General features: G+C 52.6%; 1 protein-coding gene across 1 annotated transcript; it reads left to right on the top strand.

The window, feature by feature from the left end:
* The first annotated feature begins 3279 nt into the window (after window positions 1-3279).
* Window positions 3280-7893, top strand: LOC142403909 (olfactory receptor 14C36-like). Its single transcript, XM_075490210.1, has 5 exons — window positions 3280-3304; window positions 3508-3622; window positions 3788-3900; window positions 4708-4785; window positions 6935-7893. Exons 1-5 carry the CDS (start codon window positions 3280-3282, stop codon window positions 7891-7893), a joined length of 1290 nt encoding a protein of 429 aa, XP_075346325.1.
* The last annotated feature ends 5809 nt before the right edge of the window (window positions 7894-13702 follow it).

Genomic DNA, 13702 nt, shown 5'->3' with positions numbered 1-13702 from the left:
TTGCCTTAGTCCTCTCCAGCAAGGTCTCCCAGGCCTTTGTGCCTTGAGGCAGGACTCTGGAGGAGAACCACCAGTGGTGAAATTGGATTAAGACAGGAGTTACTTGAGCAAACTCAATCCTTTCCAGTGCATGGGGCTGGAGGGGTGGCATCCAAGGGAGCTGAGAGGGCAGGCCGATGCCACAGAGAGGCCACTCTCCATCATCTTTGAAAGGACATGGAGACTGGGGGAACTCCCTGACAACTGGCAGCACCCAAAGGCTGCATGCGCTATCTGAAAAAGGCCCAAAGGGTGAGCAGGGGAACTACAAGCTGTCCCCGGAGCGTGTGCGCTCAGATCCCATTTCTGGGTGTGTGGAAGAGAAGGTGACGGGGTTTACCCAGGGTAGATTGTGCCTGGCCATGCTCTTTGCTTTCTCTGATGAAAGGACAGGATTGCTGGATGCGGGGAGAGCAGTGGTTGTGTTTGGCCTCTAAGTCAGCAAGGCTTTCAGCATCATTCCCCATAATATTCTGGTGTCCAAGTTAGGTCATTATGGTCTACATGGGTGAATAAGTAGATGGCTAAATAAACAGTTGGACAGTCAGGCTTGGATGTCTGTGGTCAATGCGTGCTACTCTGCCTGGAGGTCTCTAGCTAGCAGAGTCCTGCAGGGGTCTATCCTGCAATCTGGCCTGTTTAACCCATTTTTAATGACCCCGAGAAGATGAGAGAGTGCTTTTTTATAACGTGTAGATGGCAGCCCATTGAGGAGCGCAGACACTACAGTGGCGGGCAGGACTGCCATCCCAAGGGACGTAGCCAGGCTAGAGGGATGGGCTAATAGGAACCTCATGATATGCAATCAGGACAAATCCCAAGTCCTGCTCTTGAGGTGGGCTAAGGCCCTGCAAAGACAGAGGCCTGCGACTGCCTGGGTATAGGAAGCAGCTCTGTGGGAAAGGCTCTGGTGGTCCTCAGGTTACATTAGGCTAAACATGAGCCATTCCACAAAGAAGGTGCCTTTTTGGGAGATGCGTGCAGCATGCTTTGTCCAAGTTGTCAGGGAGTTTCCCTGATCTCCAGGAACTTCCAAAGACAAGCCAGAGTGACCTTGCTATGACATCGGCTGGCTCTCTCAGCACCCTTGGATGCAGCCCCGCCAGTTCTGTGGGCTGTTAATGTCTGAGCTTGCTCAGGTAACCCCTGACTTGATCCACATCCACTGCTGTTTTTTCTCCTCCAGAGTCCTGCTTCAAGGCACAAAGGCCTGGGAGACCTTGCTGGGGAAGACAGAGGCAAAGAGGACAAAGAGTACCTCAGACATATCTGCACCTTCTCTTACTAAATTCAGCCCTGGCCACACATTATTTTTGTTTCTTCTTCAAGTGTAACTTCAGTACTAACAGCTCACCTTGATGCTCTTGGAGCCCCTTGCAAGCATTAACTCCAGGGAAGCTTTGGCTTTCCTAAGCCCCTCCCTATTTCTAAATTCCTCCTTTGAAGTCAGGTCCTCTGTCCACACCCTCTGTGCTTCCCTTTTTGTACGGAGCTTCCTGATGAGTTGCCTGTTCAGCCAAGCTGGTGTCCTGAGATGACTGCTTGTTTGCTGCAGTATCGGCATGGACGCTTTATGTGCTTAGAGGATGCTGCCCTTGAAAAGCAGTTGCACTGAATTCTGCTCCCCTTGAGTCATACTGCCCACTGAAAGTTCCCAGAATAGGCCAAAGTCGGCCACTCTCAGACCTGGCATCTGCACTCTGCTCGTCTACTTTTGCACTTCCCTTGGGAGCTGAGGCTCCACTATTTCTCTGCTACTAGAGCCAAGGCTGACAAGGATGACACAGGTTTTCAGATCCAGGTGACCATCCCATTTGTTGGCCCATCTGGCAGCTGTGCTAAAAAGCTGATGCAAAGAACCTCCAGACACCAAAAGGAGCATTTGCCCTGCGCTGTCTGTGCATGTCAGGGGGTGGTGGGTTGACTTTTGGCCACCAGGTGCCCACCCAGCCTCTCTCTCACTCCCCTCCTTCAGTCCCCTTGGTGTCTGCAGGGTTGTTTCTCTCACATGTTTCTCACTCCTCTCTCTTACAGCTGCTGCACACTGGTTTTTATCCTTTCTTCAATGTGTTATCGCAGAGGTGCCACTAGAACTACTTATTGGCTCAGCTTTGGGCAGTGGCTGGTCCATTTTGGAGCCAGCTGAAACTGGCTCTCTCTGACATGGAGTCAGCTCTTGGTGTCATCTCACCTAACCCACCCCTTTCAGCCCACCTCACCGCTACCAAACGTTGTCATATAAACCCAAGACACAGGGTCATTAAAGTCCCCAAATAAGATCATAGAATCGTAGAATGCTTTGGATTGGAAGGGACCTTTACAGGTCATCTAGTCCAACCCCCCTGCAAGAGCAGGGACATCTGTAACTAGATCAGGTTGCTCAGAGCCCCATCCAACCTGACCTTGAATGTTTCCAGGGATGGGACCTCCACTACCTCTCTGGGCAACCTGTTCCAGTGCCTCACCACCCTCACTGTAAAAAATTTCTTTCTTCAATCCAGTCTAAATCTGCCCTCCCTTAGTTTAAAACCATTGCTCCTTGTCCTGTCACAACAGGCCTTGCTAAAAAGCCTGTCCCCGTCTTTCCTATAGGCCCCCTTTAAGTACTGGCAGGCTGCTAGAAGGTCTCCCCGCAGCCTTCTCTTCTCCAGGCTGAACAACCCCCACTCTCTCAGCCTGTCCTCGTAGGAGAGGTGCTCCAGCCCTCGGATCATTTTCCTGGCCCTCCTCTGGACCCGCTCCAACAGCTCCATGTCCTTCTTGTGCTGAGGGCTCCAGAGCTGGACGCAGGATTCCAGGTGAGGTCTAACCTGCGCCTAGCAGAGTGGCAGAATCCCCTCCCTCGACCTGCTGGCCACACTTCTTTTGATGCAGCCCAGGATACAGTTGGCCTTCTGGGCTGCGAGCGCACATTGTCGGCTCATGTCCAGCTTTTTGTCCATCAGTACCCCCAAGTCCTTTTCCGCAGGGCTGCTCTTGATCACATCATCCCCCAGCCTGTATTGCAACCGAGGACTGCCCCGACCCAGGTGTAGGACCCTGCACTTGGCCTTGTTGAACCTCATGAGGTTCACACAGCCCCACCTCTCCAGCTTGTCCAGGTCCCTCTGGATGACATCCCGTCCTTCTGGCGTGTCAACTGCACCACTCGGCTTGGTGTCATCTGCAAACTTGCTGAGGGTGCACTCGATCTCGCTGTCAATGTCATTGATGAAAATATTAAACAGCACTGGTCCCAGCATGGACCCCTGTGGGACGGACCCCTGTGGGACACCACGCATCACTGATCTTCATCTGGACATTGAGCCATTGACTGCCACCCTCTGGATGCGACCACCCAACCAATTCCTTATCCACTGAACAGTCCACCCATCAAAGCTCTCCAATTTAGATTGTGAGGTCATTGATCCCAAGACTTCCTCAGGCTGGTTAAAGAAGACTTTGTCCCCTTCCTCTCCCTGATTATAGGTTCTTTATGTCAGAGCAGAGATGTGCTGGACCTCAGCCGTGGCACCAGAGCCCAGCTCAGAGGTGTAACAAAGCAAGGTGGTACCAAGTGCCCAAGGTCCCATGCAAGCCAGAGGTTTGCTTCAGAGCCTGCTGGGGTGGATGGCAGGTGGCAATGTAAAGAGGAAATGAGGTGTCCCTAAGGAGAGCAAACCCTGCTGTCCTCAGGAGCAGAGAGACGCAGGGCTGGACTGTGCAGGCCTGGCAGGAGAGGGCTTTGCTGTGTGTGGTGTCTCTGCAGCCCCAGAGGGCCTGTGGTGCAGGTGAAGCTCATCTGCAGGAAGGACAAGGTGCTTTTGAAAATGGCCTTGGCTATGGACATCCCACGATCCAGGAACACTGTGAAAATCATTGGTCTGTTCCTTGACTGCATCATCCAAGGGATGACTAAGGGTCATCAAGCATTGGAACAGGCTGCTCATGGAAGTGGCTGAGTCACCATCCCTGGAGGTATTTAAAAGACGTGTAGATGTGGCGCTTAGAGACATGGTTTAGTGGTGGACTTGGCAGTGTTAGGTTTATGGTTGCACTCGATGATCTTAAGGGTCTTTTCCAACCTAAACAATGCTATCATTCTATTTTATGCTTCTGTGATTCTATGACTAAAGGATGTGGGAGAAGCACTGCCTACATCTACAGGATAGAGATGGGACAGGACTTGCCTCACTGCAGTTGCTTGAACGAAAGCACTGAACATGTCTGAGGTTCTCTTGGGGTCTGTTACATGGCTGCTCTGAAGGGGGATGGCGATCCTGCAAGTCTTGTGCTGTCCCTGCTGGCTGCATGGGCTTGTGCTGGAGACCCTGGCATCTCAGGTAGCACCACAGGATGAAGTTCACCTTTCAACTGAGCAGAGCAGCTGCCCTGAATTAGGTTAGGCAATGTAGGGGTGTCTATGAGAAACCTGCCCTAACTGCCAATGGAGATCTGGCAAATGCAGCTGGTGGAGGAGAGAGAGAGACTTAGCCCTCCTGATGGCAGTGACTCCATTTGCTCAGAGGAATACCTCTACAGGCTGCCCTGGGCATAATGAGCAGGAACAGGCTGCATTGTCCTAAATGTGGGCATCTGCTGTCACTTCAGCTGGCCAAAGGAATGCCCCACCAGCCTCCAAAACAACAACCCCAGATGCTGCCCTGTCCCTCTGAATTGCTCTCTCAGAGCTTACAGTTACCTGCACGTGTCTTGGACCACCTCTGGCACCTCAGATGTCACCTGTGGTTTGCATGGATACAGGAGGTACAGGGGATTCCTCCCTTGCACTGTCTGGGTGTCCTGTCTCATAGTGGGACAAGAAGAGGTGACTCTTGGACCTAACCCTGTCCCTGATAGGGGCAATGACACTGCTGGGAAGAAGTGTGCCTCCCCAGCTGAGGGAGGGAACATCAGTGCTGACTTCAGCCTGTTTCACAGTTGGTTTCCCTGGAGCCCCAGCAACATTTTTGAGGGAGCCCAGAGGGAGCTGAGAAAGTGGCACCTTGGGCTGGTCCTCTACTCTTGTGCTGGGTCGGGCTCCAGGGATGGAGGGAGCTCATGGCAACAGGGTAGCACTGCAGAGAGACAGCTCTGCCCAGGAGCAGCTCCTCTGCAAGGTGCAGCAGGGCTGAGGGCACTGCCTGCAGGCACTGAGGGCAGATAAGAGAAGTGAAAGGAGGTTAAATGCAGTCTGGGCTGGGAGGACAGCTGAGAGCATGCTGTTGGAGAAGTCATCACAGCCATTGACACGGTAAGTCTCTGGCTGCAGGGCAATGCAGATGAGTCCCTGGAAGTGTCTCCTAGACCTGGCATTTGCCACGGCTGATAGGACCTGTCAGGATGGCTCTCGTGGCTTTTCCCATGTGGAGGAGGAAGAGGCTATGCTCCAGATCAGGGCTTGCCTGCTGCACCATCAGTGGGACAGGGCAAGACAGGTCCCTTCTCCCGGGAATGGCTGCAGGGTTGTGAAGCCGGGTGTGCAGCCAGGGCTGCCCAGGGCTGTCCTTCCAAGAGGGGTCCCTGCACCCCAGGGTGCTGTGTGCTGGGGCAAGGACTCTGCCGCCTGCCAGGGTCAGCTCTCAGCCTGCCCAGGAAACTCCCCACGGCTGTGCAGGGAGAAGCTCTTGGTGGCAGGAGCGACCCCCGGCAGAGTAGGGCAGGGCACGGCAAGATCCTTCTGCTCTCAAGAGGGTGCTGCCTGGGTCAGTGCTTCTCACAGCTTCAGCTCTGCCTCATGACATTTCAAGGGGACTTCTCAAGAAGCACATCAAGTTAGAGGGTCCTGGAAAGACAAGGACCTCTCCTCACTCTTTGGTTGTCTGGGTTCTGCACTGGAGATTGAAATTCTTGTTTCTACTCAGGAGTACTCTTTGAGACTCCTACTCACTTGCACTGAGAGACGAGTAAGTCTGGGAGAAGCACCTCAAAGCACTTTACCCGGCTGCCTCCAGCCAACTCAGCAACACCTTCCCCTTTCCAGCCACATCAGGTTTCCTGTGATCTGGTCTTTAGTCCCTGCACACACAGAGATGCCCCTGGGCAGTGCCCTGCCCCTGCGAGGTGTTTGCAGGCAGAGGTGAGCGCACGGCAAGTGGGATGGGGTTTGTGAGCACTGAGAGGGAGCTGAGCTGGGGACAGGGAGATGGCTCCTGGCAGGAACAGCTCCAAACAGCAGAGACACGGGCAGGCAGTGAGAGGGAGCTGCTGCCAGAAACACTGGGGAGGGGGATGTGGGCACCTCCCTGCTGTGCCTGCAGCACAGACACCTTCCCCTGAGCAACTCCTCCCGGGTCTCCTTTCCCAGCCTAAGCAGAGCCTCTGCCCTCAGGCCCATGGGGTCTCGGGCATCCTTGCCCCTGCAGCAGCCAGAGCCCAGAGAAGGACAAACCCCTGATTTCCATCTGTCTTTGCGTGTCCCTCCTCCCTTGGCAGGAGCATTGTGGCATTTCACTGCCATCCCCTCCTGCCTGTGCTGCCCTTGTTCTCACAGCTGGGTTTGCTGAGTCAGTGCAGGGGGTGGGGGTCGGGGGTGGCAGGTTCAGCTTCTCTTCAGATGCCGACCCTTTGGGTCCAGCTCTGCAGATGTGTCTGTGGGAGCAAAGTGCCCAGGGCTCCTCCAGGCACCTTCAGGACATTCAGCTGTTTCCCTGGGGTGTCCTGCTGGGCTGCAGGGTGCCCTCCAGAAGGGCACAGCTCTCCCGTAGTATCTCTGTGCTACCTGGGCTCCCCATGGAGAAGACACCCATGGAGAATGGCCCCCTCAGCCAGCAATACCCAAACCTCAAGTGAGGGAGCCGCAGAAAGCTCTTCCTGAAAAGAGGTAGTCTGAGTGTGGGGGTGCTATGAGACATGCAATACATTTTGCTTGGAGAAGTCTGGCCTAACTCATTACTGCCTTTTCCTTCTTCAACAGATAACCATACCCAGAGGAAGCAAACGTGCAACAGCAGCTCCATCACCCAGTTCCTCCTCCTGGCATTTGCAGACACACGGGAGCTGCAGCTCTTGCACTTCTGGCTCTTCCTGGGCATCTACCTGGCTGCTCTCCTGGGCAACGGCCTCATCATCACCGCCATAGCCTGTGACCACCGCCTCCACACCCCCATGTACTTCTTCCTCCTCAGCCTCTCTATCCTTGACCTGGGCTCCATCTCCACCACTGTCCCCAAATCCATGGCCAATTCCCTGTGGGACACCAGGGCCATCTCCTACTCTGGATGTGCTGCACAGGTCTTCTTTGTACTCTTCTTTTTTGGTGCAGAGTATTCCCTTCTCACTGTCATGGCCTATGACCGCCACGTTGCCATCTGCAAACCCCTGCACTACGGGACCCTCCTGGGCAGCAGAGCTTGTCTCAAAATGGCAGCAGCTGCCTGGGGCAGTGGGTTTCTCAATGCTGTGCTGCACACGGCCAATACATTTTCCATACCCCTCTGGCAAGGCAATGCCCTGGACCAGTTCTTCTGTGAAATCCCCGAGATCCTCAAGCTCTCCTGCTCACACTCCTACCTCAGCGAAGCTGAGATTCTAGTGTTTTCTGGCTGTTTAGGATTTGGGTGTTTTGTATTCATTGTGCTGTCCTATGTGCAGATCTTCAGGGCCGTGCTGAGGATCCCCTCTGAGCAGGGATGGCACAAAGCCTTTTCCACGTGCCTCCCTCACGTGGTTGTTGTCTCCCTGTTCATCAGCACTAGCATATTTGCCTACCTGAAGCCCCCCTCCATCTCCTCCCCATCCCTGGATCTGGTGGTGGCAGTTCTATACGCGGTGGTGCCTCCAGCATTGAACCCCCTCATCTACAGCTTGAGGAACAGGGAACTCAAAGAAGCAGTGAAGAAACTGATTCCATGTGTTCACCTTCAGCAGCACTAAGCTGCCCATCTCTCCTCACAGGCTATTCTTAGCTTTTCCCAGGACAAGGTTGTGCTTTATTTGTTTTTCATCTGGGATGATCATGTTCATACAGCAATGTTTGTATGCACTCCACATCTCCAGAAGCATGATCCTACTGTGCCAAATAATACAGAGGATTATGCTAAATGTGTCATCAGAGTGTCAGAGCTAGCTTCCTGAGGACCATCTCTGTAATAAATGGTATCTCCCCATGGCAGCTCCTGAAGGCTGGGCTCTTCTTCCTGCTGAAGTCTTGACTAGGCTCCAGGAACTGCACTCACCATGGCCTGTTGCTGAGCTTGGTTCTCAGTGGGCTCACAGGGAGAGGGCACTGGGGAGTGAGGAGTGAGGAGTTTTTGGGTATTTTGGGGAGTGAGGGCTGGACTCAGCTCTCATTTGCGTGTGACCAGTGCCACTGCAGATGGCGAATGCGCTTCAAATTCCCTGCCCAGGGCTCTCCCACATGCAGCAGAGCTGAATGGTAGCTGCCTATCTTTCTACAGGGGAAACTGGAGTCCCCAGGACAGAAGAGGGCATCTCCAAGGAAGTGATGTGCCTGGGGGTAGCCATCCCAAAAGAAGGGACCATCCAAGGTGGAGTCACCCAGGCAAAGTGATATATATAAGTATCCACAAGCAAACAAGGGCTCTGCCATCCCAGGGGTGGCTGTGGGGACGCAACAAGATCAGCAAAAGGAGACTGGAGAGTGATTCACATCTCCTTCAGTCAAAGCCTAAAGGTGGTTCAGTGTGTATACTGGAATACATCCTGAGTCATGAGAAATGCTCTGAGCTCCTTCCACAGCTTTAGACCCCTGGGAAGGAGCTCAGTGGCACTGCTGCACACCCAGCTGCAGCCGCTTCCCTCCCTGACCAGCACAGCCAGTGTGGAGTCACTCCATGATCCCACAGCCCACTTGCTCTGCAGAGCATCACTGCCAGCTTGGGGCCCTGTGAGGAGCATAGAGAAGGGGCTGGGAGCACCAGGCCAGCTCAGAGGAGGGAAGGGGAGAGATCAGACAGGAGCTCACCAGGGCTGGAAATTTCCTCTGAGAGAAAAATGCTGGTGTTCAGCTACTCCAAGATAATACCCAGGGTTCAGCTATCCTAAAGCATGCTCACGATGCAGAGCCAGAAGTCCTTGCTGTCCTGGTGCTCCACCAGGCCTGGGAAGTAGCTGGAGGAGGATTGGTGTCCACCACTTGCCATCTCTTAGGGCCATCGTCCCCCTGAAGGGTGGAATAATGGGGAAGATGGGACCCTGTGTCAGGGCCTGCACTGAAGGCAGTATTGACCCAGAAGCCACATCATTTTGCTGTGGTCCTTCAGTCCTTGTGCTGAGCACGTGTCCTTGAGAAAACCTTTCTCACCCCGTGAATCAGCCCTTACCCCTAAATTCACCCCCAGATAATGCCCCTCAGCCAGGGCTGAGCTGGACGGCTGAGGTCCAGCTGTGACCACAGGAAGGACAAGAGCTCTCCTGGGCCCTCTGCAGGCCGGGCAGCCTCTCTGAGCCCCACCAGAAAAGACAGCATGCAGTGGAGAACTTGGGAAACTGTAGGCCATCCCCATGCCCTTGGAGACCTTCAAGAAGAGTCCCTCAGGCCAAAAATCTAGCCCGGCTTGTCACTGCCTGCACAGCTAGGAGAAACTGCCCCAGGAACCTCATTCCAGACCCCATCTCCTTGTACCAGCCCCAGCCCCCAACCAGGCAGAGCTCTCCACCTTGTCACTACAGTGGTTCCAGGGACCCCAGAGACACCTTCAGGGGAGATGATGGGTGACCAGAGGCAACCCAGTGCTCCCAGCAGCTCCTCTGCAGCCAGCACAGCTCTCCATGGTCAGAACAGGGCTTGCTGCTGGGGGTCTCTTGAGTGCTGCAGCCACTGTCACTGCCTGCTGGCAGCTCCCAGACTGAGGGCTTGTGGAAGAATGGTTAAGTGATAAAGGACACAACTTGATTGATGTGAGCAATCCAGCCTTTGATGGGGCCTGGGAGCCAGAGATCAAGGTGAAATTCCCTTGAGAACAGCAGAAGGAGTACTTGGTAAAGCAAGATAAGCGGGACTAAGTCTGGGAAAGTGCTGATAAACCCCCCTTTGTGAACAGTGCGTGAACAGCAACTTTGTACCAATCATATAACTGTTTTAAGTGCGTGGACAAGTATAGTTATCCAATGGAATAGTCGCTGTTAGCGCGTGCTTTGCTTAGCTTCTATATAAACCTGTCAAGTAATCTGAATAAACGAGAACGACCATACTCATATTGAGATTCATCGTTACTCCGGGTCCGTCTCCCACTCCGACATAAGCACTGCTCAGCAGGAACGAAAACACCCCTGTGTTATCAACACTGTTCTCATCACAAATCCAAAACATAGCCCCATACAAGCTACTATGAAGAAAATTAACTCTATCCCAGCCAAAACCAGTACACGTGGCCTTTGTCCTTCATCCATTCCCTGAAGTTCCTGACAGGACAGTCCTCCCGCCTGTCATGTCTCCCCTGAACGGCTTCCCTAAGGCACAGGAATGTTCCTCCCCATTTAGAGTCATTGGCAAATGTGGTGAGAGTTGCCTCCTCTGGGTCATGGATACAGATGTTAAACTGCAGAGGGCCCAGAAAAGTCCCCTGTGCTGCCCCATAAGGCCCCAGTACGTCCCATTGGCCTCCAGGTAGGGTATGACCCCTTCACCGCTGCTCTCTCAGCCTCATCATCCAACTGGTCTTTCACCCATCTGTTTGTCTGCCCATCCAGACTGTAATGGCCTAACTTGTGTACGGGAATATTGAGGGAGACCATGCCAAAAATCTTGCCTAAGCTGAGGTGAACTATGGCCACTCTCCTCTCCTCACGCACAAATGCAGTTCCTTCATCATGAAGGCAATCAGGGTGGTGAGGCATGGTTTACCTTTGGTAAGTCCATGCTGATGGTTCTTGGACACATTCTTCTCATCTAGGTGCCCAGAAATTTCACCCAGGAAGACTCTCATTGATGGCACACGCCTCACCAACGTGACCTTGTACAGCCTGTGGTGCCTGCGGTTGCACTTTTGGCCTCTTTCAAAGATGGGTGCAACACTTGCTTGTCCTCACTCACAAGAGACCTCTACCAATCCCGTGACATTTCAAAAGGGATATTACAAAGACATATTGAACTTCCAGTGTACCTTCTTTACCGCTATTCTGCCTGCTCTATGGTGTATTTAATTTCTCTAGTCTTTCATATATTTGCACCTGTCCTGATACAATGACCATTTCTAAAGTCATCTTTCCAGCAGACTGTCTAGACAAAGGCACTCTCCATTACACTCCAGTTTTCTCCTCCCCTTGCTCTTTGTTCATTCACATTCCTGTCACCCATCCAGCTGCTGCTGTGACAGCAGGGAGTTAAAAGCTTACCCTGCCATTAAGTAGCCCATTTGTCTCTCTAGCCAACTCCTTAACTGTCTATATTTCTACCTTTTTCTATCTACCTCCCTACAACCTTTCTCAGAAGATTATCCCTTGTGGAAAGGCAACCTCATTAGCAGCAGCTTGTGGTAAGCATGTGGTTGCAGGGTGTGTTTTATTGTTGATGAAACTTTATCATGCTTTATTTTCCTTTGTTTGCAAATATGAAAAACAATCTGTGCCTGTGTGCAGCCAGTTCTCTAAGGAAAGCAGGTGGGAGTTGGCACAAAGGAGCTGTACCATCCAGCTGCAGCCCTCACTGGAGAAGTCTGATGTAAGGAAAAGACGCAGGTGGGCAATGAGAGAAATGGTGGGGTTGGGGAGGTGAGGTGGGAGGGTGTCCATACTGTGTCAAGGGACAGCTTCCCCTACCAGTCCAGACCTCCTTAGGAGAGACCCTGGATCAAGATCTACTGGAGAATGCTGCCATCATCTCGTCTCTAAACTGAAAAGTAATAAAATACAGCCTTTTCAATTAAAACTTTTTATTAGAAGCTATATGAAATCTTTGTCTATAAGTACATTAGGAAACAGCCGAAATTATCTGTACAAATCTTGAAGACTTGAAGAAAATTAGAGGAAGGCACATTAGGGCTCATTAGGGCTTGCTTTATTTTAATGAGCCCCATGGTGCATTTGGTGCTGAGTCCTGGAACCTCAGGTACTGAGAGGAGATTGCACAAACCTCTCAAAGAGTCAACACCAAAAGCCAAACCCAAAGTACCTTGAAGCATTAATGAGCCCCACTGAGGGCCATTACTGACAAAGCCTCCCCAGGGACTCGTTAGAGCAAACAACTGGAGGCCATGATGACAGGTAGGCAAAGGCACTGTGCAGGCAGGTGAGGTGCTGAGAAAACCCTGGCTTTGTTCTATGAAGCAGAAAGGCCAAGCTCTGACCCCCAGCCCCAGGGAAAGGAGCTTCTGTCCTTCACACAGTGCTCAGGGCTGTTCCTGGGGCAGTGGGATGTGGGGTGTGTGGTGCTGAGGGAAGGACAACGCTATGAGAGTTCCCAGCCCTGCTGGGGGTGTGCAAGGAGGCAGTGAGGCCCCAGTGCCTTAGGACAACATGGTTCCTCATAGGCCTGGGTGGCACAGACAATTGCCATAGTCAAGTGGAAAAAGCCTTGGGTTGACTTGATGACTTCCAGCCTTGCCTGCACTCTTTGCCATCTCCACCACAGGTTGTCCTATGCTGTCCACACAAAGACATGGACTGATCTCCTACTCCTTCTGGAGGACTTCATGTACCACAGCACTACCCTTTGAGTGACATTTCTTCCTCCTCATGCCCAATCTCCACCTTCCAAGCTGCACTGTGCGGCAGTGTTTCTCTCTCCTGCTGTTTCCTACCTCCAAGGAGAGCTCCACCATCTGGGAAACAACCCTTCAAGCAGGCATCCCAACCCATCAGTCTTCTGCTGGCCTGTCACCTGACCACTGAGAAGTAACCTCACCATCATCTCCCAAGGCTGCTAGCCTTTCAGCTTCTCGGATAGACACGACCAAGCTGCGTGCCTGCTGCTGTCCCATCGTGTACTCAGGCAGGAGAGACAGGACAACCAAAATGTAAGCCCCCTTCCAGGAGCGAGCCTAGGTCCTTCGGCAGAGGGGATCTCCCAGTCAATGTGCCAGCCAGGTGCCTTCTGCTGGCCTGTCAGAGACCCTGGCAGATGTGAGCTTAAAAGCACATACCCCCGCCATGAGTCAAGGGCTGAGCTATCAGCTGTTTCAGCAAGAAGTGACCTCACAGTCCCTCTCCCAGGCACATTCCTGCTGTTGGCCTATCACCTCCAGAGGCAGAAGTGACCTCACAGCCCCCTTCACAGCCATTGGCTTCCTACTGGATTATGATTTCCCGAGACACAACAGACCATGTGATACCGTACCCAACCATCACCCTCCTTGTGGCCCAGTACCTGAGCAGATAAAAGTAAGCTTGTTTCATCACATTTATCTCATAGATTTACTACCAATACTTTGAGTGGAGAAATGTTCCTCAGAAGCACTACTGTATTTATACTGGTGCGTTTTATATCTCTACTTCTGCCTCTCTGGTTTTTCTTCTTCCTCTGTCAGTTCTGTCTTCAGAAATCTCTCCAAGGAAAAGATCCATTGAATCATAGAATAACTCAGGTTGGAAGAGACCCCTGAACATCATCCTGTCCGGCTGTCCTGCTCAAGGCAGCGTTAACCAGATGAGGTCGCTCAAGGGCTCTGCCCAGTTTGGCATCATCCACAAAGTAGCTGGAAAGGCACTCCGTCACATTGTACAGGCAGTTAATGGAGACATTCAGCAGTGTTGGCCCAAGTGCTTGCCCTGAGGGATACCAATG

This window comes from Mycteria americana, unplaced genomic scaffold (genome assembly GCF_035582795.1).
Source record: "Mycteria americana isolate JAX WOST 10 ecotype Jacksonville Zoo and Gardens unplaced genomic scaffold, USCA_MyAme_1.0 Scaffold_46, whole genome shotgun sequence".
NCBI lineage: Eukaryota > Metazoa > Chordata > Aves > Ciconiiformes > Ciconiidae > Mycteria > Mycteria americana.
Note: the sequence above shows the minus strand (reverse complement) of the source record. Positions and strands in the feature narration are given on the sequence as shown.

Coding starts and splice junctions, on each gene's coding strand:
- LOC142403909 (XM_075490210.1), top strand. CDS start 3,280: ATGGACCCCTGTGGGACGGACCCCT. Junction 3,305..3,507: donor CCCCTGTGGGACGGACCCCT/GTGGGACACCAC, acceptor CCCTGATTATAG/GTTCTTTATGTCAGAGCAGA. Junction 3,623..3,787: donor AGGTCCCATGCAAGCCAGAG/GTTTGCTTCAGA, acceptor GTGTCTCTGCAG/CCCCAGAGGGCCTGTGGTGC.